This window comes from Hemiscyllium ocellatum, chromosome 4, assembly GCF_020745735.1.
Source record: "Hemiscyllium ocellatum isolate sHemOce1 chromosome 4, sHemOce1.pat.X.cur, whole genome shotgun sequence".
Lineage (NCBI taxonomy): Eukaryota > Metazoa > Chordata > Chondrichthyes > Orectolobiformes > Hemiscylliidae > Hemiscyllium > Hemiscyllium ocellatum.
In genome coordinates, this window is record NC_083404.1 from 18,098,422 (window position 1) to 18,124,251 (window position 25,830).

At 40.5% G+C, this 25,830-nt stretch overlaps 1 protein-coding gene across 1 annotated transcript; it reads left to right on the top strand.

Moving 5' to 3' along the window:
• Positions 1-98: 98 nt before the first annotated feature.
• Positions 99-19,958, top strand: mrpl53 (mitochondrial ribosomal protein L53). Its single transcript, XM_060824162.1, has 3 exons — positions 99-264; positions 10,767-10,879; positions 19,347-19,958. Exons 1-3 carry the CDS (start codon positions 173-175, stop codon positions 19,472-19,474), a joined length of 333 nt encoding a protein of 110 aa, XP_060680145.1. The 5' UTR covers positions 99-172; the 3' UTR covers positions 19,475-19,958.
• Positions 19,959-25,830: the final 5,872 nt, after the last annotated feature.

Below are 25,830 nucleotides of genomic sequence, written 5' to 3' on the forward strand. Positions count from 1 at the left end.
CGAGCTCCCGTGGCGGGGGGGCGCGCTGACGTCATGGCGTCCCGAGGGCTGTTCGAACGCAGCTCAGACGTTCGCCGCAACTTTGACGTGAAGCAGGAAAGGGACTACAATTCCCAGAGCGCATCGCGGGCTCCAGTTGTCCTTCCCTCCTCCCCGGACGTTGGGAGCTAAGATGGCGGCGGGTAGGGGGAGAGTCATCCTGAAAACAGTGAAAGAAATTATCGTACAGTTCTGTCCCTTCGAGTCTAATGTCCGTGGCGCCAGGTAGGAAAGGCCTTCAGAATAAAGCTCCATTTCGCACTCGCTCTTGCGGTGATTTTGAGGCTTAGTTCGATATAGTTTGCATCCTTGGTAAAAACAAGCTGACTTCTCAATAAACTGGGAATGAAGTATTTGGAAGAAATGCACTGAAAATGCGGTGCCATAATGATCTATTGGAAATCAATATCAGTACAACTCCTTCATTTTCATTTTTAAAAAAAACCCAATCAATTCCCGATGCTGGGAATCTGAATCAAAAACAGAAGTTGCTGGAAAAACTAAGCAGGTGTAGCAGCATCTGTAGAGAGAAATCAGAGTTAACGTTTTGGATCCGGTGATCCTTATCACCATTTCTGAAGAAGGCTCCCTGGATCTGCAACTTTAACTCTGCTTTCTCTTCGCAGATGCTGCCAGACCTGCTGAGATTTTCCAGCAATTTCTGTTTCTAACGTCGCTGTCATTGTGTCAATGTGAGGTTAATAGCAGTACACGTGTTGGACTTTTCTTTAAATGAAGCAATATACTGGAAATCTGAAGTAAAACCGAAACTGCTGGAAACATTTGCTTTGACAAGCACTGTTAGTAGATTGTCACACTGAACTGAAGCCTTAACTCTCCTTTTGCATTATCTGTAAAGGAAAAACTGCAGGGTTAAGAAAAGGACACTAAGTCTACTGCTGTTATAGGAGCCACCATGGATATGAGTGGCAGAATGATGTCCTGTGCTGTAGCCTTTTTGTGATTCTGTATGCAGTGGATGTGATATAGGGCCTTTCAGAAAAATGTTGGGTTAAATCTAAGAGCCTTATGACCAGGGCAGGGATGAATTAGAGCTGTGTAGGTAAATGAAAAGAAAGATAACTGCAAGACAGTGGGATTTAAGGAAATAATTTTGCACTCAATGGAAGTGGTGTTCTGAACGGAAATGTGCTTGGGCCATTGTTTGTAACACAAAGCATTTAGATCAGAAATTGAACTACAGTTGAGGAATTTAGGGGTAATCTGAAATTAAGTGAGGTTTGGTATAGCTAATGTGGATGACTGAACCAAAATGTAAAAAGACACAAATACGCAAAATGAAGATGAATAGTGAATTTACCAATGTGTGGCGGCCTGGTCACCCATGTCACTCTGTTCATCGCGTTTTGTCATCACATCTATGCCGATTCGCCCAGTATATACCATGACCAGACCTCCGTGCACAATATGAGATGGAGTAGGTAAAGTTCTAAGTGCCTATTGATGAATTTCTGTTTCAAAAGTCTCATTGCTGAAAACCAATTCAATATATTTTACTTTCCTCAGTATTTTATGTACACTTGCCCTTGTTAGTCAAATTAAAATGTTAGGGAATGAAACTGATCATAGATTGAGAAATGAATCATTCAGTGCAAATCTTTCAGCAACAGTCCTCTGGTTTATGCCAACAGGCAGGGAACTAACAGTCACATTCTTTTTACACTGTAGGTTTCTTAAAAGTGTGAATGGCAGGCTGTTTAAATAATTCATTAACTTTGTCAGTTTCTTGACAGATTGACATTTCCATTATGTTTATCCACTTTTAACACACAATCACATCTACTTCTAACAACTCTAAAGTGTATTTGATTACTCCCAAAGATGTTCCTGACTTATCTAGAAGGTTGGCTTCCTGAAGGAGACATCAGGGTCAAGGAATTTGGTAGCATTCTTTGAAGAGATAACAAATTTGATCGATAAGTGTGAAGCAGTGGTTGTAAAATATTTAGATTTTCAGAAGATTTTTGATAAATTGCCACTCATTACACTGTTTAATAAGATAACAGACCATAGTATTGGAGGGTGTATATTAACATGGATAGAGGATTGGCTAACTAATAGAAGACAGAGTTGGAATAAAGGGGGCCTTTTCAGGCTGGCAATCTGTAACTAGTGATTAAGGCTGGGACCATTATTATTTACCTGGATGAAGAAAATGAATTTACTATAGCCATGTTTACACATGACACAAAGATTTGTAGGAGGGTAAGTGATGAGGATGATGCAAAGATTCTACAAAGGGGTATAGACAGGTTAAGCAAATGGGCAAAAACTTGGAAGATGGAATCAAATGTGGAGAAATGTGAGGTAGTGTCTTTTGGCAGGATGAATGGAGGAGCTGAATGGTATTTAAATGGTGAAATACTGATTTCATTGAATGGTGAAGACAGGAAGAGCTGAACGGACTACTTCTGTTCCTAAATCTTATAGCTTTTCAAATAACTTTAGGCCATGTTCTAAAGGGTCTAAAGCTTAAGAATCATGTTTTGGTCATTCCACTTTGGATCTGATTGAAGGCAACACTACTGTAATACATGGATTTATGTTTGAATCTGTCTCTATCATATCTGTTCTACTAAATCCAATGTATAATTTATGCTAAACTAAGGATTCTTCTCCATTCTGCTTTGTGGGACTCTCAGCCACGTCTGACCCATTTTGCATACTTCTGTCGTCACTATTTGCCTGCCCCACTACACTCCATCCCAATATACAGAGCAATAACATAGTTGCCCTTGTCTTCACGTTCATGCCACCAGACATGCATTCAAAGGATCATCCTCCACCACCTCCAGCCATGAGATGTCACCACCAAAATTATCTTCCTTTCCCTCCTCTTCTGTCAGCATTCTGAACGTCCACTCCTCTCTCATGCTCAAGCCCTCTTCACTCAATGATATCATGTCATGTAATCACAGTAATTGTAGAAGGTGTAAAACTTCATTACCTCCTTACTGTTTATTGTCCAAGGCTCCACATGTAATGTACAGGCGATTGCTGTACTTTCAGTCAATTGTATCTACTGCTCACAATTTGACTGTTCTACTTTGTTGAGGCCAACCACCAGATAGATGACTGCTTTATCGAGCGCCTCTGCTCTGTCTGCAAGTATGACCCTGACCTTCCAGTCACTTGCTATTTCAATACACCATCTTGCTCCCAATTCTATCCCAAGCCCTATTACAGTATTCCAGTGAACCCCAAAACAATCTGGAGGTGTAGCAGCTCATTTTCCACTTAGATATTTTACAGCCTTCAAGATTCAACATTTCACTTTAACAATTTCAGATCATAAACTCTGTACTCAATTTTGATCTCATTAGTTTCTTGTTTATATGGATTTACTGTCATGAAGGTTAGGAGAAAGTGAGGTCTGCAGATGCTGGAGAGCAGAATTCACAATTGTGGTGCTGGAAAAGCACAGCAGGTCAGGTAGCACCCAAGAAGCAGGAGAGTCAACATTTTGGGTTGAAGTCCTTCATCAGGAATGTCAGGAAAGTTAACCCATTTTATGTTATTAACACCTACTTTTCATCCAAATATGGCTTCTTTAGGATGTTTAGGACTCCCTTTGCTTTTTGGTATGGACAGCTATCCCATCTCTCATTTGCTCCCCTTTCCCCTTGTTTTGCAATGTAAAACCCATAACTTTTCCCGACCCCTTCAGTTCCAAAGAAGAGTCCCATTGAACTCGGTTTCTCTCTCTACAGATACAATCAGACCTGCTCACTTTACATTTAACAAGTCTGTATTGTCTTTCCTTAATAAAACTACACTTGTCAAAAGCAGCTATTAATTTCATTACGGATACAAAGTTTTTAAGTATTTTCTCACCACAGAATTAAACTGCCCTTTGTAGTTCTCCAATCCTCTGGTGCTACCTCCATAAATATCTAAGGAGAATTGCACAATTTTCACCCTTACTTAAGAGGCATCTTAACTGAAACATATAAAATCCTGCAGAATCTTGATAGGGTACATGCGAAAGGGTATTTCCTTCTTGTGCGATCATCTAGAATTCAGGATCGCTGTTTCAAATAATTGGTCACCATTAAGATGGCAATAAGGAGAAATGCTTTCTTGCAGAGGATCATTTGTCTTTGCAGCTCTGCTCCTCAAAGGAAGCAGAAGGAGAGCCCTCACCTATTTTTAAGCCAATGATCGATTAATTCTTAATGAGCAAGGGGATGAAAGGTTGTCGGTGTTTGACGGGAATGTGGAGTAATTGGGCAGTCATGATCATCTTATTGCATAGCGGAACAGGCTCGATGAGCTGACTGGCTTACTCTGCTTCAATTTCATGTGCTCTTGTATTTACTTCTCTTAATACTCCTGGAAACATTCCATCCGATCCTAGTTGGCTTGTCTTTACGGTCATCTTTTTTAGCTCCTCTTTATCAACTTTTAATGCATCTGGTATCTCAACTACCACTATATTCACAGTAATATCTTCTTTTTTGGTAAAGATGAATGCAAAGTACTTAATTAGTATCTGATCCTAGACCCACATTGGGTCCCAAATTTAACTATCCCGTATCATTGAAATGCCAAAAGAAAATCTTTGCATTCCTTTTTATGTCAGTGCAGTTTTCCTTTCAGACTTGGTTTTTGTAACTTGTTTTTCCTTTCTTAAATCCCCTCTGAATTTTCTATATTTAGCTTGGTTCTCACTTGTATTAACAATCTGACATCTGTCATACACACCCTTTATCTGCCTCATTCTACACTTTGCCTTGCCATCATGGAACTCTGTCTTTAGCTGCTGTTCCTTTGTCACTTGAGAATGTACGTCAGGTGTACACGAGCTATCTTTTTAAATGTAGCCCATTGTTCAGTGACAGTTTTGTCAGCCAGTCTTTAATTCCATTTTACCTAGGGTTGGGCTCTCCGATTAAATATTTTTAACTATATCTTTCTCCATTTGTCTCCAAGCTATTTCAGACCTTATGATACTGTAAGACTATCATCACAGCATCCTTGGTATATCTGTCATACCAACAGTTCAATAGGACTGAAAGTGGCATGAATGCAAAATCCAAAAGCGTTGGGGGATTTCAATACATCATCAGGTGTGGTTCGGTGGCGTTACTACTGACTAACCGATCAAGTCCGAAAGAACAGAGTTGCTTCAATCAGGAGGTCAGAAAACTAACAATACAGCAAGATTTACATGACCTTGCCTTTACCAGTCTATCTATAGTAGATCTGAAAATGTGTTGCTGGAAAAGCACAGCAGGTCAGGCAGCATCCAAGGAGCAGGAGGGTCGACGTTTCGGGCATAAGCCCTTCTTCTGGAAAAGCGCAGCATGTCAGGCAGCATCCAAGGAGCAGGAGAGTTGACGTTTTGGGAAAATGTGTTTTCCAGCAACACATTTTCAGCTCTGATCTCCAGCATCTGCAGTCCTCACTTTCTCCCATCTGTAGTAGATATCCATGACATGATTAGTAGGAGTGATGTGATGTACCAGACAGAACCCCTCCTTTTCTTATTTAAAGGCAAGTGTAAGTTGCTGCATTTCATTATGGGCGGCACGGTGGCACAGTGGTTAGCACTGCTGCCTCACAGTGTCTGAGACCCGGGTTCAATTCCTGACTCAGGCGACTGACTGTGTGGAGTTTGCACGTTCTCCCCGTGTCTGTGTGGGTTTCTTCCGGGTGCTCCGGTTTCCTCCCACAGTCCAAAGATGTGCGGATCAGGTGAATTGGCCATGCTAAATTGCCTGTAGTGTTAGGTAAGGGGTAAATGTAGGGGTATGGGTGGGTTGCGCTTCAGCGGGTCGGTGTGGACTTGTTGGGCCGAAGGGCCTGTTTCCACACTGTAAGTAATCTAATCTAATCTGTAAGTAATCTAATCTAATTTAGAGTCATAGAGATGTACAGCACGGAAACAGATCCTTCATGCCAACCAGATATCCCAACCCAATCAATCCCACCTGCCAGAACCCGACCCATATCCCTCCAAACCCTTCCTATTCATATACCCATCCAAATGCCTTTTAAATGTTGCAATTGTACTAGCCTCCACCACTTCCTCTGGTAGTTCATTCCATACACGTACCACCCTCTGTGTGAAAAAGTTGTTCCTTAGATCCCTTTTATATCTTTCCCCTCTCATCCTAAACCTATGCCCTCTAGTTCTGGACTCCCCCACCCTAGGGAAAAGACTTTGTCTATTTATCCTATCCATGCCCCTCTTGATTTTGTAAACCTCTGTAAGGTCACCCCTTAGCCTCCGATGCTCCAGGGAAAACGCTCCAGCCTGTTCGGTCTGTCCCTATAGCTCAAACCCTCCAACCCTGGCAACATCCTTGAACCCTCCAACCATAATTCATTTGGTCGCACTCCTATGTTTTAAGCAAAACACACATGATTTTTACCTTAAAGTTAAAATACAAACAAAAGAAAAAAGAATCAGAACAACTTTAACTCTATTGGAAAACTTAACTGAATAATAAATAATTTAACTACTAAACAGCAACTGTTCCAATACAATAACACTCCATAAACACAGCCTTGGTAAAGGCAAATTCAGTTAAATAAATTGTCTCACATGTGGTGTTTGTCCAGTCCAGGAGAAAAGAACACCAAAAAAAAATTCTGGTAGGAAGAGTATTCATGTTGCAGCTGTACAGGACATTGGTTAGGCCACTTTTGGAATATTGTGTGCAGTTCTGGTCTCTCTCCTGTAGGAAGGATGTTGTGAAACTTGAAAGGGTTCAGAAAGGATTTACAAGGAATTTTGCCAGGGTTGGAGGATTTGAGCTATAGGGAGAATCTGAATAGGCTGAGGCGGGTTTCCCTGAAGTGTCGGAGGCTGAAGGGTGACTTTTTGAGGTTTATAAAATCATGAGGGGCATGGATAGATTAAGTAGACATGATCATTTCCCTGGGGAGGGGGTGAGTCCAAAACTAGAGAACTAGAATAGGTTTAGGGTGAGTGGGGAAAAATTTAAAAGGGACCAAAGGTGCAGCTTTTTCACGCAGAGGGTGGTGCGTGTAATGGTGGGAATGAGCTGCCAGAGGAAATGGTGAAGCTGGTACAATTACAACATATAAAAGGCATCTGGATGAATATATTTAAAAGGAGGGGTTTAGAGGGATATGGGCCAAGTGCTGACAAATGGGACTAGATTACGTTAGGTTATCTGGTTGGCATGGATGAGTTGGACTGAAGGGTCTGTTTCTATGCTGTACATCTCTGACTCTAACTAACTACAGCTTTTTACTGTGGCTGAGAGAGAGATGTGGCACCTTCCATAATCAACTTCGAAACCCCAACTGTTGAAACCTAAACTAAAACTCTGCAATTTTTGAGATTTGTAGCTCAGGTTGAGGTTCAAGTTGTAAGTTTGCTCACTGAGCTGGTAGGCTTGTTCTCGGACATTTCATCACCATAATAGGTGACATCATCAGTGAGCCTCCGGTGAAGCGCTAATGTTCTGTCCCACTTTGTATGTATGTGTCTTGGTCTGTTAGGGTGGGTGATGAAATTTCCAGTTCTTTTTCTCAGAGGTTAGTAAATGGGAGTCAAATCAACATATTTGTTAATGGAGTTCCATTTGAATGCTAGGCCTCTAGGAATTCCCGTGCCTTTATCTATTTAGCATGTCTTAGGATGGATGTATTGTCCGAGTCGAAGTGGTGTCCTCCTTCGTCTGTGTGTAAGGATACTAGTATTAACTGGTCTTGTCTTTTGGTATCTAGGTGGTGTTCGTGTATCCTGATGGTTAGTTACCTGCCTGTCTATCCAATGTAATGTTTGTTGCAATCCTTGCTGAGAATTTGGAAATGATATTCATTTTGCTGGTTGTTGGTGTAGGGTCCTATATGTTCATCAGTAGCTGTTTCAGTGTGTTGGTAGATTTGTGGGCTACCATGATGCCAAGGGGTCAGTGTAGTCTGGTAGTCATCTCCGAGATATCTTTGATGTATGGTAGTGTGGTTAGAGTTTCTGGGCATGTTGTGTCTTCTTGTTTGGGTTTGTTGTTTAAGAATCCATAGTCTGTGTTCATCAGGTACCCATTATTCTTGAATATGCTGTATAGATATTTTCCTTCTGCTGCTCGTAGTTCCTGGGTGCTGCAGTATATTGTGGTTAAGTAAGCAAACTTACAACCTCAAACCCTGGTTCCTTGAGAGCCTGACTCCACCCACTCATGCTCCTTCTATTGTTCCAACTTCAAAAACATCTAAAGGTCTCGCAAGCTGTTTACCTTATTGGATTCAAATTAACAGATCAGTAACTCTGTTTTAAATCTCTTTTCAAAAAACAAGTACAAAATACACTTCTCATAGCCATAGTATCATCAGTGACCACCACACAGTTCTTATGAAGACAAAGCTTCATCTTTACATTCAGGATACCCTCTATTGTGTGGTGTGGCACTTCCATTGGGCTAAATAGCATGGCTTTCAAACATATCTAAACTGGAATCTGAGGGGCTGTGGGCCATCAGATGCAGAATTGTATTCAACCATAATCTGCAATTTCATGATCAGCTTATCCCACAAGCTATCGTGACCGTGAATTCAGACCAACCCTGTTCAGAAGAGTGGGTGATGTCCTTCTGATATCTGGAGCATCACAGATGCAGTCTTCAACCAATTCAAGGGGCGACGTGGTGGCTCTGTGGTTAGCACTGCTGCCGCACAGCGCCATGGACCCGGGTTCGATTCCAGCCTTGGACGACTGTGGAGTTTGCACGTTCTCCCTGTGTCTGCGTGGGTTTCCTCCGGGTGCTCCGGTTTCCTCCCACAATCCAATGATGTGCAGGTCAGATGAACTGGCCATGCTAAATTGCCCATATTGCAATAGTCAGCGGTAAATGTGGGGAATGGGTCTGGGTGGGTTACTCTTCAGAGTGTCGGTGTGGACTTGTTGGGCGGAAGGGCCTGTTTTCATACTGTAGGGAATCTAATCAAATCGAATCTAATCTAATTTACCAAGTATGAGTCGGGTAAGGGACTGAATGCTGCAATGGCTATGGTCCTTGCAACTTATCGGCAGTAAGGTAAACTAGGGCACAACTAACACAGTTAATGATAGAGCCTTGGGGAGTGTTGTAGAGATATCTAGGGGCTCAGGTACATTGTCCATCTATTACACAACTTTCAATGAACTAAGTAATAAAGAAAGCATTTAGCATGCTTACCTTCATTGGTTAGACCATTGAGTGTAGGAGTTGGGGTGTCGTATTGAAGTTGTACAGGACATAGGTGAGGCCACTTTTGGAGTACTATATATTGCTCTGGTCACCCTGCTGTAGGAAGGATGATATTAAATTGGAGAGGGTGCAGACAAGATTTACAAAGATGTCACCAGGACTGGAAGGTTTGGGTTCTAAGGAGATGCTGGATAAGCTGGGACAGTTTTCACTGGAGCGGAGGAGATTGAGGGGTGAACGTATTGAGGTTTATAAAATCATAAGGGGCATAGATAAGGTGAATCTCAAAGGTATCCCTATGGTACGGGAGTTCAAAAATAGAGGGCATAATTTTGAGGGGAGAGGAGAAAGTTTTAAAAGGGACCAGAGGGGCAACTTTTTCACAGAGAGGGTGGTTCATATATGGAATGAACTGCTAGAAAAAGTGGTAGATGCAGTACAGTTATAACATTTAAAAAACATTTAAAAATAGAAGAATAGGAAAGGGTTAGAGGGATATGGGTGAAACAGAAATGAATGGAAATAGTTTAGCATGGACAAGTTGGATCAAAGGGTCTGTTTCCATGCTGTATGATGTTATGGCACACTAACCATTTGCACCCCTAGTCAAGGTGTTCCAGTACAGCATCTATCTGTCAATGTGTATCTTGTCCACAAACAGCAGGATAAATCCTGTAGAGAGCAACACACATGCTGCTAGACTTGCTGAATTTCTCTAGCAATTTCTGTTTTTGCATGCAAAACAAGTCAGGAGTCTAATTGAATACCCTCCACCTGCCCCGAAGGGTGCAGTTACAACAGCACCGGAGGAACTCCTCACCATCGAGAACAAAGCACCCATTTGATTGGTACCCCATCCCCTCCCCATTCCTGACCACTTTCGGCATTCATCCCTCCATTACTGAGGCACTGTGGCAGCATTGTGCGCCATCTAAATTACTGCAGCAACTCAGCCAGGCAGCACTTTCCAAACCCTTGAATTCTTTCATTTAGAAGGATAGGAGTAGCAGATACATGGGAACACTATCAATTACATGTTCCCCTCCAAGCACACAACATCCTGATTTGGAGTTGTATTGCTGCTCTATCACTGTCATGGAGTCAACATCCTGGAACTGCCTTCCTTACAGCACTGTCTGCACTTACCCTCCAAAGACTGCAGCAGTTGAAGGCAGGTCACTGTTTTTCTAGGTCAATTGGAAAAGGGAAATTTATGAAGACCTATCCAGCAATCTGTACATCCAGTGAAAGAATGTTTTAAAATCCTCAATTGGTCATTGCTGCATATATTTATATGAACACTTAAGTGTGTTTCAGAGGCCAGTCAAATGAATTAAAGTAAAATTTTGCGAACTACCAAAGGGAAACAATTTTTTTTGAAAAAAATGAAATGTTTTGCAAATGTGACACCTTGTATATGTATGATTCCACTTTATGAAAGTGTATATCTCACTTGAACAGGAAAAATTGTGTGATAAGGCTGTTTTGTTTTTTTTTGGAACAATTTGTGTTCACTTAAATTTTATTTCCAACATTTCATAGGGAATTCCTTGCTGCAATAGGAACAGAAAAGGCACGTCTAACAAACTCCAATTGCCGGATTGTAGCCGATATAAAGCATGATGAGACAGAACCTGTTATATCAATCACATTCAGTAAGTTTTGAACTCTCTTTGAGTCTATTAAAGGTCAAAAATATTAAAAGGAAACACAGATTTCCTTACCTTGAAGTCCAGATGGTAAATTGTTTGGGTCTGCAAATTCGGTCTTTAATATGCAGCTTTGAAAGAGGCACTCCATAATTTTCATCCAAGCTCTCTTTTACCATCTGGGCATTGATGTCCTACATATCATTTTTCCATAACTGATTGTCAGTCTGAGCTACTGATTAACATCTGCTATTGACTAAAGCAGCTGGCTAGGTCTTAAGCACTAAAAGTCCTTATTTAAACCTCTATTCCTCTGTTCTTGTGTCTTGTCCCTTTAAATTGCTCATAAAATAAAATTTTAAGGACAGTCTTTCAGACTTGTCTCCTTCTTTGGTTTGGAATCAGTTTTATCTGGTTATATAACTATGATGCACCAAACTCTGTACCCAACCGCATTTGTGATGCCTTGTAAGGTATAATGCCGAGGCCAAATATTTATTTGCATGTGATGAATAATGAGAGAAGGAATATCCATTTTCCCTCAGTAGAACATCATTTGGTTGTCGGTTAACAAAAGCATTGATAATAGTTTGACAGGAAATTTTCCTGCCAAGATAACTTGTATCATATGCATGAGGAATTAATACAACGCGAACATTCAGGAAAAAGAAATATCTCACAAAATGGTCAACTTACTGTGTCAAAATAGAAAGTATTTTTGTGCCAATAATCTCAACCCAACTTAAAATGTCCTATTTTGTGAGAGTAGACAAGCAGGAGGCTGGAAGAACACAGCAAGCGAGGCAGCATCATGAGGTGGAGAAATCCATGTTTCGGGTATAACCCTTCTTCAGGAACAGAGGTGGGGATATAGGAAGCTGCGGGTAAAGGGGTTGTGGGCGGGATGGTTTTGGGTGGGGACAGGGGCAGAGTGGTGAGGTAATGATAGGTGGACACAGGTTGTCAGTACAACCTGGTTGGTCGATGGGAGGAATGAATCCAGTTAGTAGCTGGAAGGAAGGGTTGGTAGGTGGAATGGAAAGGTGGAGGCAGGGCTGGAAAAGGAGGCAGGGGATGGTTTGGAAGGTTATTTGAAATTGGAGAACTCAATGTTGAGTCCTCCAGGCTGTAGGCTACCCAGGTGGAAGGTAAGGTGTTGATCCTCCAATTTGCAGTCTAATTCACCGTGATAATGGAGGCGGAGGATGGAAATGTCAGAGAGGGAGTGGGATGGGAATTGAAGTGGGCAGTGACCGGGCTGTCAGGCTGGCCCTTATGGACCCAGCTGAGAAGCTTGTTGAAACGTTCCCTTAGTTTACATTTGGTCTCACTGATGTAGAGAAGACACATCGGGAGTCTCATCATGCTGCTCCCCACTCCCCCCACCCCACCCCACCCCACCTTGGTCCAGATATGCGCATCCCCTTCAAGGTTTCCAATCCCTCTCTTCTGCCTCCTTCAACAAATCTCAATTAGTAGCACATCTGCAAGTGTCTCCCAAGAATATACTGTGTGCACATCTTGGTGTTCAGCAATGCAGTCAAATCAGAAAGAATGGACAAAGAACAAAAGAAAGGGTCTGATAGGATGTAATTTCAGAATTGTCATTGGATAATAGAGTTAATGGGGCAAAGCTAAAGGGAGTGGTATTAGGAGAAGCAAATAAACAAAAAAAAAGTGCCTGGAAGAAATGAAAGACAAAATAACGAACAATTGCTACATGAAAGCAAAAACATGAAAACATGTTAAAGGTTAACCTATGCAAAGAAAAGGAAGCAAAATGGGGAAATAGAGATTATGCTCTGATATTGTTGAACTCAATGGCAAGGTGTAGGATCGTGTAAAATTGCTAGATTAATAATCTAGAATGCCAGACTAATGTTCTGGGAGCACGAGTCTGAATTCCACCTTGGCAGAAGATATTTGAATTCAATAAAATTTGGAATAAAAAGCTGGCCTAACGTCAACCATGTAACCACTATAAATCTCAACTGGTTCACTAAAGTCCTTTTGACAGAGAAATCTGCTATTCTTACCTGGTCTCACCCAATCATGTGACTCCAAACCCACGCTACTGTGATGCCCACATTCTGTGGATAAATTAACAAATATTGAGCGCAGAAGGTTGCATAGTGCCTAATCAAGGTTTAGTGTTTCTCGAGCTTGTGCTGCACTTCAGCAAAATAGGGCAGTAGGACGAAGACAGAGATGCCAGCCCGAGAACCAGGTGGAAAATTAAAATGGTAGACCACGGGAAGCACTGGTTGCAGATTGGTCAGAAGTATTCCACCTACCCTTTTAATTTTCCCAAAGTAAAGAAGGTCAAAGTGTGATGTGCAAATGCAGAAGACAAAGTTTAACGGACCCATAAATTGCTGCTTCATCTGGAAACACAACTTGGGTGTGGACAATGGGGCAAGTGGATCTAAAAGACATATAAGGTGAAGCATTTCCTGCGCTAGCATGAGAAGGTGCTATGGGAAAACATTGGGGTATTAAGGATGACTGAGGTTTTGCAGAAGGGATTGTCTGTTTGGAATACTGAAAAGGGAGGGAAGGACATGATGTGTGTGGTGGCATCACTCTGGAGTTGGTGGAAGTGACATAGGATGGTCTATTAAATACTGAAGCCAGTGGTTAGAAACCGAGAGCAAGGAGAATTCTGTTGTGCATCAGAGATGGTGGAGAAGGGTGAAAGTAGAATTTCAAAAAAATGGGTCCGACACAGTTGATGGCCATGTTAGTCATGGTAGGGCCGGGATGTTTACTTGAGGTGCAAGGTAGACAAATTTATTGTGCTGGTTTGGAAGGTCTGTAATCAAAACAGATGCAATAGAGAGAGAGAAATTGGGAGAATGAATAGAATCCTAAGATGATATAGGATGTGAGAAAGTGTTTTGAGCTAGCAGTGGGAGACAGTGGGCTGATGATACTTTATGATAGCCTATCCCCAGAAATGAAGATTGAGAAGGTGAGGGTGTGAAAGAAAATCTGAAGTAGATCGTGTGAAGGTGAGAAATTGAAAACAAAGTTAATAAAAATGACATTTTCTGATTCAGGGCGAGTGTAGGAGGTAGCATTGTTACAATCATTGCTGCAATAGAAAAAGGATTGTTGACATAAGTAAAAATTAGGCACATAATCCAAAAATATAGACAATGCTGCAACCATGTGGGTACCCATGGCAACACCTTTAATTTGGAGGAAGTGAATGGAGTTAAAAGAGAAGTTGCTCAGGAAGGAAATGTGCAGACAGGCAGAGGGTGGTACTGGATGGGAAATGGTTGGTCTACTACTAGTGTAGAAGTGGCAAACCTTCAGGCCATTCTGGTGGGCAACAGAGGTCTAAGGACAAAAACAGAACTGTAGATGTTGGAAATCAGAAACGCAAACAGAAATTGCTAGAACCATGCAGGAGGTCTGGCAGCAGCTGGAGAGAAAGCAAGGATAATGTTTCGGGGTCCAGTGACTCTTCTTCAGAACTGATTGTAGATGGGAACAGGTTGGTATTGTTATGGACTGGACCAGACCAGACCCTCTCAAAATATTTTAAGAAGGTAGCCTAGCCCCTAACCTTTCTTATTTTAAAGGCAAATGTAAAATGCCTGTTCCAGATGCAATGCAGCTAGTCAACACTACTTGCCAGTAAGCAAAACACAATTTATTTAAACGCTGTAGTTAAAACTCAACCAAAGAAAGAGAAATTTAGAATAACCTAATTCTATTGCAAAACTTAACAGAATAATTGATATAGTAGCTGTTACTAATTAGCTATTCCAATGTAGTAACATCCCATAAACAGACTCCATGGCTGAAAAGGAAACTTCACTTGCCGATTCTCACATGCAGTTCTCCCATCCAGGAGGAAAAGATCGAGAAAATTCAGAGACAGGAGCAGCCAGGAGACATTTACTGAAGCTTCCAATTTTTTTGAGACCCCAGTAGCTTCTGATGCGACTCAGAAATCCTGATCTGTATGAGCTGGCTACACCCATTCAGCCTGCATTAATAAACAAGGCCCCAGGCTTCCCTACCTGTTTACTCAAGTAGTCTTCAGTAGCCAGTTCATTGCCTGTGCCTTGCAACCTCTCTCCAAAAAAAGGACAAAATAACCTCTTAAGGTGACAGCATTGTCACAGTATATAAGCTGAAGGTGGAGAGAGGGTAGATGGGAGGAGTAAACAATAGCTAGATATGGAGCCCAGAGAGAGAACAACAGTTGGGCAGACAAAGGAATGGATAAAGGTCAACTTGGGAGAATTAGCCTGTAGTAGTAGGCAACAGGATGGTTGTGGTAGCACCCTATGTGATGACATGATCTGGAGTGTATGGGTTGGGTAAGGACATAGGAAAAGAGGCTCATGCCCTAAAATTATTGAGTTCCGTATTGAATCGTAAAGCTGCAGGGTGCTCAAGTGGAAACTTAGATACTTCCAGTTTCACTGGAGTACTGCAGCAAATCTGAGACAGAGATGTTGGTTCAGGGTCACTTTTGCAGACAGAATGTAGCCAGGTCCGCACTTCATCCTGCTAGTGTAGAGCAGACAACATTTTGAGCTGTGAGTACAGTAGACTAGATTGAGTGAAGTCGAGGTAAATCATTGCTTCACCTGGAATGTGTGTCCCTAGGGCCTTGGATAATGAAGCAGAAAGTAAACGGTCAAATGTTACACCTTCTGTGATTGCATGGGAAGATGCAGTGTGGGTGTTGGGAGTAGAGGAGGAGTAGAGCAGGTATCCCAGAGAGAGTGGTCCCTGCGGAAGGCCGATGAGAGAGGGGATGGCAATATGTCTGGTGGCCATATCCTGCTAGAAGTGGCGGAAATGGTAGCTATTGATCCTTTGGATGTAGAGGACTAGAAACATTGAACGTAGGTTAGTTTTGCAGATTATATTTGGAATTGTTTTTCACTTTGGAGTTCTTGCCCCGCCAGTTAAATTCAGCCACCTCTCCCAGTAATCTTGTGATATTAACAAGTTATAAATATCTGCTCAAGCAATTTATACAATGGAGTTCTTGTGGTCTGAAATGAGACAGTCATATTATTTTCATTTGATTCCTGAGTTATTAACATTATGCATGTGTTGTTGCTTGCAGCCTTCCCTTTGTAGGTAAGCATTATTGCTTGTGCTCAGTCTCCAAATACTGAAGGGCAGAAAGAAAGTGTTGTGAATTATGCTTTCACAGGCCATTTGTAGTTTGCATCTATCATGAGCATACCAGACTAAGTTGCCTTCTTGGTTGGTTGTAGCCTGTGTGGTTTACATGTATCCACCATGAAATCATCAAATTTCCAAGTCGACTTGGTGTGTGAATTAAACAGGAACTTGCAAATGGCACAGCTCCCTTGCACCTATTGCGGTTGTTCTTCTTGGTCGTAGAAGACATGCGTTTGGGAAGATGCTATTGATGGAGGCTTGGGAAGTTGTTGCAGTGCATCCTGTCCAATGTATGCAAGTTGCCATTGTGTCCTAATGATGGAGGGAGTGAATATTTAAGGTGGTGGTAGGATGCTGACGATTGAGCTCCTTCAGTGTTTATTGGAGCTGCATGAATGCAGGCAACTGGAGACACAACACTGTCCTGGCATGCAACTATTCAAGTAGGCATTTGGCACCAGCTTCTTGAGGGTAATTAGGAAATATCAGTAGATGCTACAATTTGCCCCTACTGCCCATATCCTATCAATCAAAAAAGCTCTTCAGCTCTTCTTTCTGATTTTAAAAGTAAATTGAACGTTTCTTTTGTCATTTAACTGCTTGCCGCAGCAAAAGCATTTTTGCTTTATGCAAACAGCAGATTAAAACTGCACCAAGAACCATAGTATTTAAGTAACTTCATAAAAACAGAATTAATTTCAGTAGTGCCATTGCTCAATATGTGGCTCAATAAATAAAATATTTGAATGATTTTGCAGAGCAAGTGAGAGTGAAGAAGAATAATATATCTGAGTGCTTAAATGGATATTTCACGCGTAAAGCGACAGAGTAAAGTGCTCCTACAAGTAAGCTCGAAAGTTAATTTGGAAATGGCTATGGCTAGGAACAAAACTTTAAATAGATTGTGTTCTTTGAGGTCTTGTGTTGTTGCCCTGAGCTGGTGACAGGATCCCATGTGATGACAATATTTGCAGTGTGATTGAAGTCAGAATCTGGAAATCCTCTATTAGTTTGGATTGCCTAATAATGCTCTGCACTGCCCATGACACTTCAATATATTTTGTTTCTTAGTGACCAGAACTTGGCATAGTATTCAAGGTGCAGTCTTATCGGAGCATGATAAAACTTGATCACCAGAGTTTTTTGCTTTTAAGAGTTCAGCCTCTTGTCTTTGTTGATGCTGTTCTATATTGGTTAGTTATACTGAGTATTGAATTTAGCAACACAAACTCTGAGAGTGATAGTTTAAAAATAAACTTTACTGTTCACTTTTTTTTAGTTGCAACTGTAAATCAGAAAGTAATACAAATCTGTTTTATTCTATCACTACAAACTCAAATTGGTCTTTTTTGCAAGAAAAGTATGCTATTCATATTTGTTTGAGTTAAAGCACATAAAACAAAGTTCAGAAAATATTTTGTCAAATAAGCTCTTTGACTCTAATATGTAAGGAGATTTCTGAGGTCACCAAATTTGTATGTTTATTATCATTAAACTTTTACTAATATTTTTCGACATTGCAGGCAATATTGTTACGTTCGTAATGACATTTTTGGGCCAGAGTTGTCTGTGATGTGTGCATAGTTGCATATGTCCCTTTGGTAACATTTCCAGGAATTCCAAAACACACCACACTACCTCATTCCCCATCTCCATCACCCACCCCTAATTACTGAAAAGCTACCCTTTGATTTCTAGAAAATTCAACATGCCTTTTTTCAAAGAGTATTTTAAAAATAAATTGGGATTTAAGTTTCTAAGATTTTCAAACACGAGTATTATACAAATTTTATTTGCTTAATTTACAACTAAAGACACAGGATTCTGTGTATGTTTCTTAAAATAGGAAATAAGTTATGTTTAATACACTTGAAGATTTGAAATTACAGTGGTCAATTGTGGTAGGTTATACAGCAAATCACTAAGGGGATCCCACTTTCCTTCCTTTCAGAACTCACCAGTGTTTCTTGACTCTCTCAGGGTCCTACCCCTAGTCTACAACCTTTGCTTCAGCTCAGCTATAACACATTGTTGAACATGAATTTCTTAAGGCAGAGTGGTAGTGTCCCATTTGTCCTGGTGGTGTGCATAGCATGCCCACGCAGGTTGATTAAGATAATCACAATTACTTTTCTATTCTCTAAGAAGCATGGTAACTGGGCTATCTTGTTTGAAGGTGATTTGGCTTGGAAGTACACTATTGTCATACATGGTTATGTGTTATTTCACTTATTGGACACAGCCATTTTGATAGCGCTTTTGCACTTATGTTTTTGCAGTGGCTGTGATGAATTGACACAATATTATTGACACAAATGTAAAATATTAGAAATGCATAATCATACTCAACTTTGTATTTTTATTGAGGATTTGTTCCATTTTCTCCTCTGCTGGAGTTTTCTCAGTTGAAGGTGAGAAGAAAAGGCATGGAACTTAAATTGTTGACTCATTCAGTCCTGTTCTTAACTAGGTTTAAAAAAGTACCAGTGAAAGGTTCCCAATCAACTTTCACTTGTTTCCCCATTTCCTGGTGGTTTGATTCAAAGTAAAAGTCTAGTGCAGAATGTCAGATCAGAAAATAAAACTGTTTAACATAAGTGTGATAAGCACTTAGTTACCTGCAAGTCTGTGACTTAAGCAGGACAACATGACAGTAATACTGAAATCAGCATCCACATTTATAGTTTAATGGCATTTCAAAAAGTCTTATAAAATGTAATATAATAATTCATACAATAAATTCTTTTGACTTTCAAAATTTCACCTAGATTTTTGTCATCTATAACTGTCTGGAATGCAGAAGTTAAAATTATTTATTAATCGCAGAAACCCCTTCTTGGTAGCTCATTAGAAATTCTGTAAATCATTGTGTGCCTGTGGCTAGTGAGACCAAATTAAGGTTCAGTGACCTCTCATTGTAGCTGTCTTATCTGTTATGCCATTTATGGCAGAGAAAAAATTATTTAGAGAGAGCAGTGTCATCTTGACACAAAATCATGAAATTTATGAAGAACAGACAATTTGATATTTTTAAACATTTTTCTACCCTAAGGGTGCAGTCAACAGTAAATATGCGTTATTCATGTACAGTGTTCAGTTTTGCAGTATATATCATTGTACAAGTTGTATTTTGGTAATGTATGAAATTATTTCATTTTTTCCATAAGTTTGAAGCATGCTTGTGATCATATTTAAGTAAATTATGTGAACGCACAGTTTTTTTTTAATGAACACTGTTCAGCTTGTTTATTTTGAAGTAGTAATGATAACTTTTTGATTTTTACAAACAGAATTTTTTTCTCTCTCTCTACAGATGATGGAGAAAGATTGATCATGAAAGCAGCAAACTTGACAAGCAGGGAGATGCTGACATTTTTTGATGAGAAGTGCTTTGCAAAGGACCCTCAGGCACATGAGAAGGCATCAAAAAAAAGCCACTAACATTAAATTGGATATTCCTGTTATGTATTCATTTCTTCATGAGCATGCTTGGAAATCAAGCCTGGTCAAGTGCTGACTGATGTTTGACCATTTTTGTTTAAAAGTAGCAAATGGAACTGATCAATATCTTAAAACATCTTTTCAGTTCATCATTCAGCTGGATTTCCGGTTGGCATTTTACAGATTATTTCTTTCAAAAGTAAGACCAAAAAATATTCCCCAGGAACATGGGGAGTTGCAGTCTGCCAGTAACATCAAAATAAGTGATTGTGAATCCTAATTTATTGCCTTATAGCACATTATACTTGCATTAGCCACTTGAAATCCTGTCAATTTAATAATATTGTAGTTTACTAATTGGTACTTTTCACTCATAGGACTTGTACTGATGTTTTGTGACTGTATCAGTGATTTTGAAATATAACTGAGGCCAACAAAATTATTTCTATTTAAGCCATTTGTCTTCAGATACTAAAAACTATTAGCTTTTTTAAACTTGGTGTGTTTTTTTCTCATGAATAGAATTGGCAGAACTCGTTTTACATGTTTACCTATGTGAGAACTACAATGCTGGTATTTGAAAGTTTTCTGAAGTAACATGGGTATGATCATTTCCCAAAGACCTTGTTATGCGACAACCATTGAACTTCCTTGGAACAATTGGACATACTTATTTTCTATTATATTACTGGAAAAAAACCTTACATTTGTATAGTGCTTTTCATAATCACTAGATGGTTGCAAAGTGTTTTGTAACCAATTGAAAGTGCAGTGTAGGAAATGCAATAGTTGATTTGTGATCACCAAATGCCCGCAAACAACAGTCTGATAACGACCAAGCAATTCATTTTTGTGACTATGATTAAGAGATAAATATTGGTCAGGATGCTGGAGATAACTCCTTGCTCCTTTTGTAAGTAATGAGTGGAATCTTTTATATTCAAACAAACCAGGCAGATGATGCCTCAGTTTAACATCTCACATCAAATATGACACTTCTATCAATGCAATGCTCCCTTGGTGTTCAGGCCCTGAATGGAATTTGATCCAGAACACTGTGATTTAGAGACATATCTGCAACAAACTGAACATGGCTGAAATGTACAGGAACAAATATTATGGAACTCAAAGGAGCACCATTTTGTACCAGCTTTGTATTGTTTATCAATTTTGCAGCTTTTGCTAGGACTTCCTTCAGGTTGAGTAGCTATGCTTCCAAAAGTGAATATTTTCTGTAAGTACTGGATTGACCCAGACTAAGACTGCTTTTGATGTATGTTAATACCATTGCTCCATTGATGCAAATGCTAGTACCTGGTAACCAGATCATATGATTTGATTTATTGTTGTCACATGTACCTAAGGCCGATCATAACATACAAGGACATACAGATTAAAGGATGTTTAGACAGAGTGAGGCTTACAAGGTTATGGCTGCAGAGAGGGACACAAAAGCAAGATCAGCATTAGATTTGAAATTATTGACTAATGTAGTTGTCAGGTTTTTTGAGAAAGTTTCCCTAGCTAAAGTTCTGACAGGTAGTAGCAAAGCAAAATTATCTAATGGATTGCATCTGAGGCACACCAGAAGGTGAACTAAGCCTGTCTCATCTTTGAATTTGGCCAATTGAGCAATTGATGGTATCCATGAAGCTACTACCATTGTAAAAGCCCATCTTGTTCACCAATTTTTTTTTGGGAAAGGAAATCCACTATCCTTTCCTGTTCTAGCCTTCATATAATTCTGGGCCTACAGTGAGTGATGTCTCTCAACTGCCCTCTGAAATGAGCTAGTAGTTCAGTGGCAACCAGCTAGTCTCTCGCCACTGATAGGGAAACTGTTGGAGAAAATTCTGAACGTATCAACCTCTGTGGGTAATAAGGAAGGCAGGTGGACTATTGATCTTTATTTATAAATGGGGAAGTATTGCTAAAACTGTTCACTTGTACTGGCAACGCTGCACCTACAATACTATGCAGTTTTGGTCCCATTAGCTGAGTAAGGATATATTGGCCATTGGAGGCAGTCCAGAGACATTTCACCAGGGACTGGTGATACTGGGTATGGAGGTTGAATAAGTTGGGCCTATACTCATTGGAGTTTAGTAGAATGAAAGGATGCCATAATGAAATGCGTAAGATTCTTAGGGGGTTTGTCAGGGTAGATTCTGAGAGATTGTTTTCTCCTTGAGGAAGAGTCTTAGACCAGTGAGCATGATCTCAGGGGTCACCCAGTTAGGCCAGAGATGAGGAAGAATTGCTTTCAGAGAGTAGTGAATTTGTGGGATTCTTTATTGCAGAGAGCTGAAAAGGCTGGGTTGTGAACCTGTAACAAGATTCTCATTCATTGTCAAGTTACTTTGAGTAACAGCATTAGCAAAACTCCCTGATTTTGCAGTGGTTAAATCCATCAAATGTGTGCAGGTTTTGTCTTCCCCAAAACCAGTTCCAATGCCTCAGGAATCTAAAGCTCTCCTGCACAATTGTTTCTTAGATTTCTTAGATTTTAGGAAGCTAGGAAAAGAAATATTTGAAGGACCTTATCCCTTTCCATCGTGAACCTACGGTACCATTATGGAGCATTACTGCTGATTGTTTACCATCACCCCCTTCCCTCAATGAATGTCGACATACAAGTGCTGAACATTATTACCCTACTTAACAGTAATAATCATAGTAGGAAAACTTATTCTTTGTATAGACAAAATAATTAAAGACTCAGAGGAGGAACTGATCTAATCAATTATGAGAGATGTGGAAGTCATATCAGATTTGATATTAAATAGTTTGTGAGAAGATTTGTAGTTCGGGTGCTCGTTGTTGTGGTTCTGTTCGCTGAGCTGGGAATTTGTGTTGCAGACGTTTCGTCCCCTGTCTAGGTGACATCCTCAGTGCTTGGGAGCCTGCTGTGAAGCGCTTCTGTGATGTTTCCTCCGGCATTTGTAGTGATTTGTATCTGCCGCTTCCGGTTGTCAGTTCCAGCTGTCCGCTGCAGTGGCTGGTATATTGGGCCCAGGTCGATGTGCTTGTTGATTGAATCTGTGGATGAGTGCCATGCCTCTAGGAATTCCCTGGCTGTTCTCTGATTGGCTTGTCCGATAATAATAGTGTTGTTCCAGTCGAACTCATGTTGCTTGTCATCTGAGTGTGTGGCTACTAAGGATAGCTGGTCATGTTGTTTCATGGCTAGTTGGTGTTGGATGCGGATCGTTAGCTGTCTTCCTGTTTGTCCTATGTAGTGTTTTGTGCAGTCCTTGCATGGGATTTTGTACACTACATTGGTCTGTGTGTGTGGCTTTCCTGCATACCTTTCCATATGTATGTATGTGTGTGTATACACACACACACACACCAAGTCCTAAGGTACGAAAGCAACCACCCCAACACACACAAAAGAAGTTGCATCGAGACACTGTTCTAAAGGGCCACAACACACTGCAGTACTCCAGAACTGCAAAAAGAGGAAGAAGAACACCTATACAATGTATTCGCCAAAAACGGATACCCCCGCAGTTTCATCAACAGATGCCTAAGGGAAAGACAACGGAATGAGGACATGCCACAACCCAAAGGACTAGCCACACTACCATACATCAATAACATTTCTGAACTGACAGCCAGACTACTACAACCACTAGGACTCATAACAGCACACAAACCAACAGCCACTCTCAGACAACAACTCACCAGGATGAAGGACCCGATACCCAGCATGAGCAAAATCAATGTAGTGTACAAAATCCCATGCAAGGACTGCACAAAACACTACATAGGACAAACACAATCCGCATCCATGAACACCAACTAACCACGAAACGACATGACCGGCTATCCTTAGTAGCCACACACTCAGATGACAAACAACATGAGTTCGACTGGGACAACACTACTATTATTGGACATGTCAAACAGAGAACAGCCAGGGAATTCCTAGAGGCATGGCACTCATCCACTGATTCAATCAACAAGCACATCGACCTGGACCCAATATACCAGCCACTGCAGCGGACAGCTGGAACTGACAACCGGAAGTGGCAGATACAAATCACTATAAATGCCGGAGGAAACATCACAGAAGCGCTTCACAGGAGGCTCCCAAGCACTGAGGATGTCACCTAGACAGGGGACGAAACGTCCGCAACACAAATTTCCAGCTTGGTGATATTAAATAATCAAATAGTAAACAAAAAATTCTGAAGCCAAATAGCCAGGGCACTACATTTTGGTGGCATTGATGATCAAACTCTCAAGTTTGCTGTTGCAATTTCATATTAAGTATTGTACATAGGTCTGTTGTGATGCAATTTTCAGGCTTTTAGAAAATAATCTTACAGAGGAATACAGATTTCAGATTGAGGATGGATAGCTGAGGAGTAGGTACCAAAATCCCAATAGGCCAGTGAGATTCTTCTGACTGTGAGAGTTTTCATGTGGTTCTCACCAAGGTGGGACAAAATTGGCACAAGATTTGATTAGATTTTTTTTAGATTAGATTAGATTAGACTTACAGTGTGGAAACAGGCCCTTCGGCCCAACAAGTCCACACCGACCCACCGAAGCGCAACCCACCCATACCCATACCCCTAATTTGATGCTGTGAGATCATAAAAGAAAATAAAAATGTTTAACCCCACTATTTAACCCCACACATACCCGTCTCTCACTGCCTCCTCAGTCTTGCCCTGTGTGCCCCTTCACCCCCTAGATCCTCTGGCCATTTATAGAATCATAGAGATGTACAGCATGGAAACAGACCCTTCGGTCCAACCTGTCCATGCCGATCAGAAATCCCAACCCAATCTAGTCCCACCTGCCAGCACCCGGCCCATATCCCTCCAAACCCTTCCTATTCGTGTACCCATCCAAATCCCTCTTAAATGTTGTAATTATACCAGCCTCCACCACATCCTCTGGCAGCTCATTCTGTACATGTACCACCCTCTGTGTGCAAAAGTTGCCCCTTAGGTCTCTTTTATATCTTTCCCTTCTCATCCTAAACCTATGCCCTCTAGTTCTAACTAAGTAACTATCTAAAGTTAGTTATAGATAAATAACTTTGTCTATTTATCCTGTCCATGCCCCTCATAATTTTGTAAACCTCTATAAGATCACCCCTCACCCTCTGACACTCCAAGGAAAACAGCCCCAGCCTGTTCAGTCTCTCGCTATAGCTCAAATCCTCCAACCCTGGCAACATCCTTGTAAATCTTTTCTGAACCCTTCCAAGTTTCACAACATCTTTCTGATAGGAAGGAGACCAGAATTGCATGCAATATTCCAACATTTCTTGGGTTTCCTTCAGTACATACCAGTTATTCTATTCCAGCCTTCAACTGATTTCAATTTATTTTCTATTCTAAGAGTTGTTGTTTCTTTAAATCTTTTCCATTGAAGCGATATGGGGCAGTCAGTCCACACCTAGAAATTTGCATTTTTGCATTTGCATTTTTAAGTAACTTGCCAGGAATGTTGTCCCTGTCCAGAAACTGCAAACTGAAGTCACCTAACTTTCCAGAAACCATTTTGAGACAGTATCGAGTCCATATTGCCTCCTTTCCAAAAATAGAATCTAGTGACAATTAGCCTGAAGAGGTGGCGTGTTAGTCAAAATTCCACTCTGATATGGGACTGGAGGATGGAATCTCTGTTGTTTTGGTGTAGTGCTAGAAAACTGGCATGTTAATCAACAACATAAAAAGAGATGATTCCCTGCCTCTATTCACAATGATGTGGAGGAGCCGGTGTTGGACTGGAGTGTACAAAGTTAAAAATCACGCAACAACAGGTTATAGTCCAACAGGTTGATTTGGAAGCACTAGCTTTCAAAGTGCTGCTACTTAAACCACCTCATGAAGGAGTAGTGCTCCAAAAGCTAGTGCTTCTAAGTAAATCTGTTAGACTATAACCTGGTGTTGCGTGATTTTTAACTCTATTCATAATATTATTGGGGAAGAAAAGTTGCTTTGTATTTGTAATTGGAACCTTGAGGGGCTGGGAATCATATTTTGTCTTTTTAGGTAATCTTTTTGAAACTGCCAATCTGGTTGGCATTTTGAAAAATAAATGACACTTGGACTTTTTAAAAAATTATCTGGTTATCATCTTTCATTTTTCTTATGAACATTTAATGCTAAAAATGAAAGAAAAAGTGGGGAATTACAGTGGAAAGTAACCATAATCTATTTTTATTGAAGTGAATCATTTCACAAGGCTGACAGCAGATGCTAATGAAAAGAAGAATTAGGAGATGCCTGAGGAAATTATTAAAGTTGTAAGTTTTGAAGGCATGGCTATACTGACAATTGGTCAGTAAATCTTAGAAGATGATGTGGAACTTCATAGACATGAAGATATTT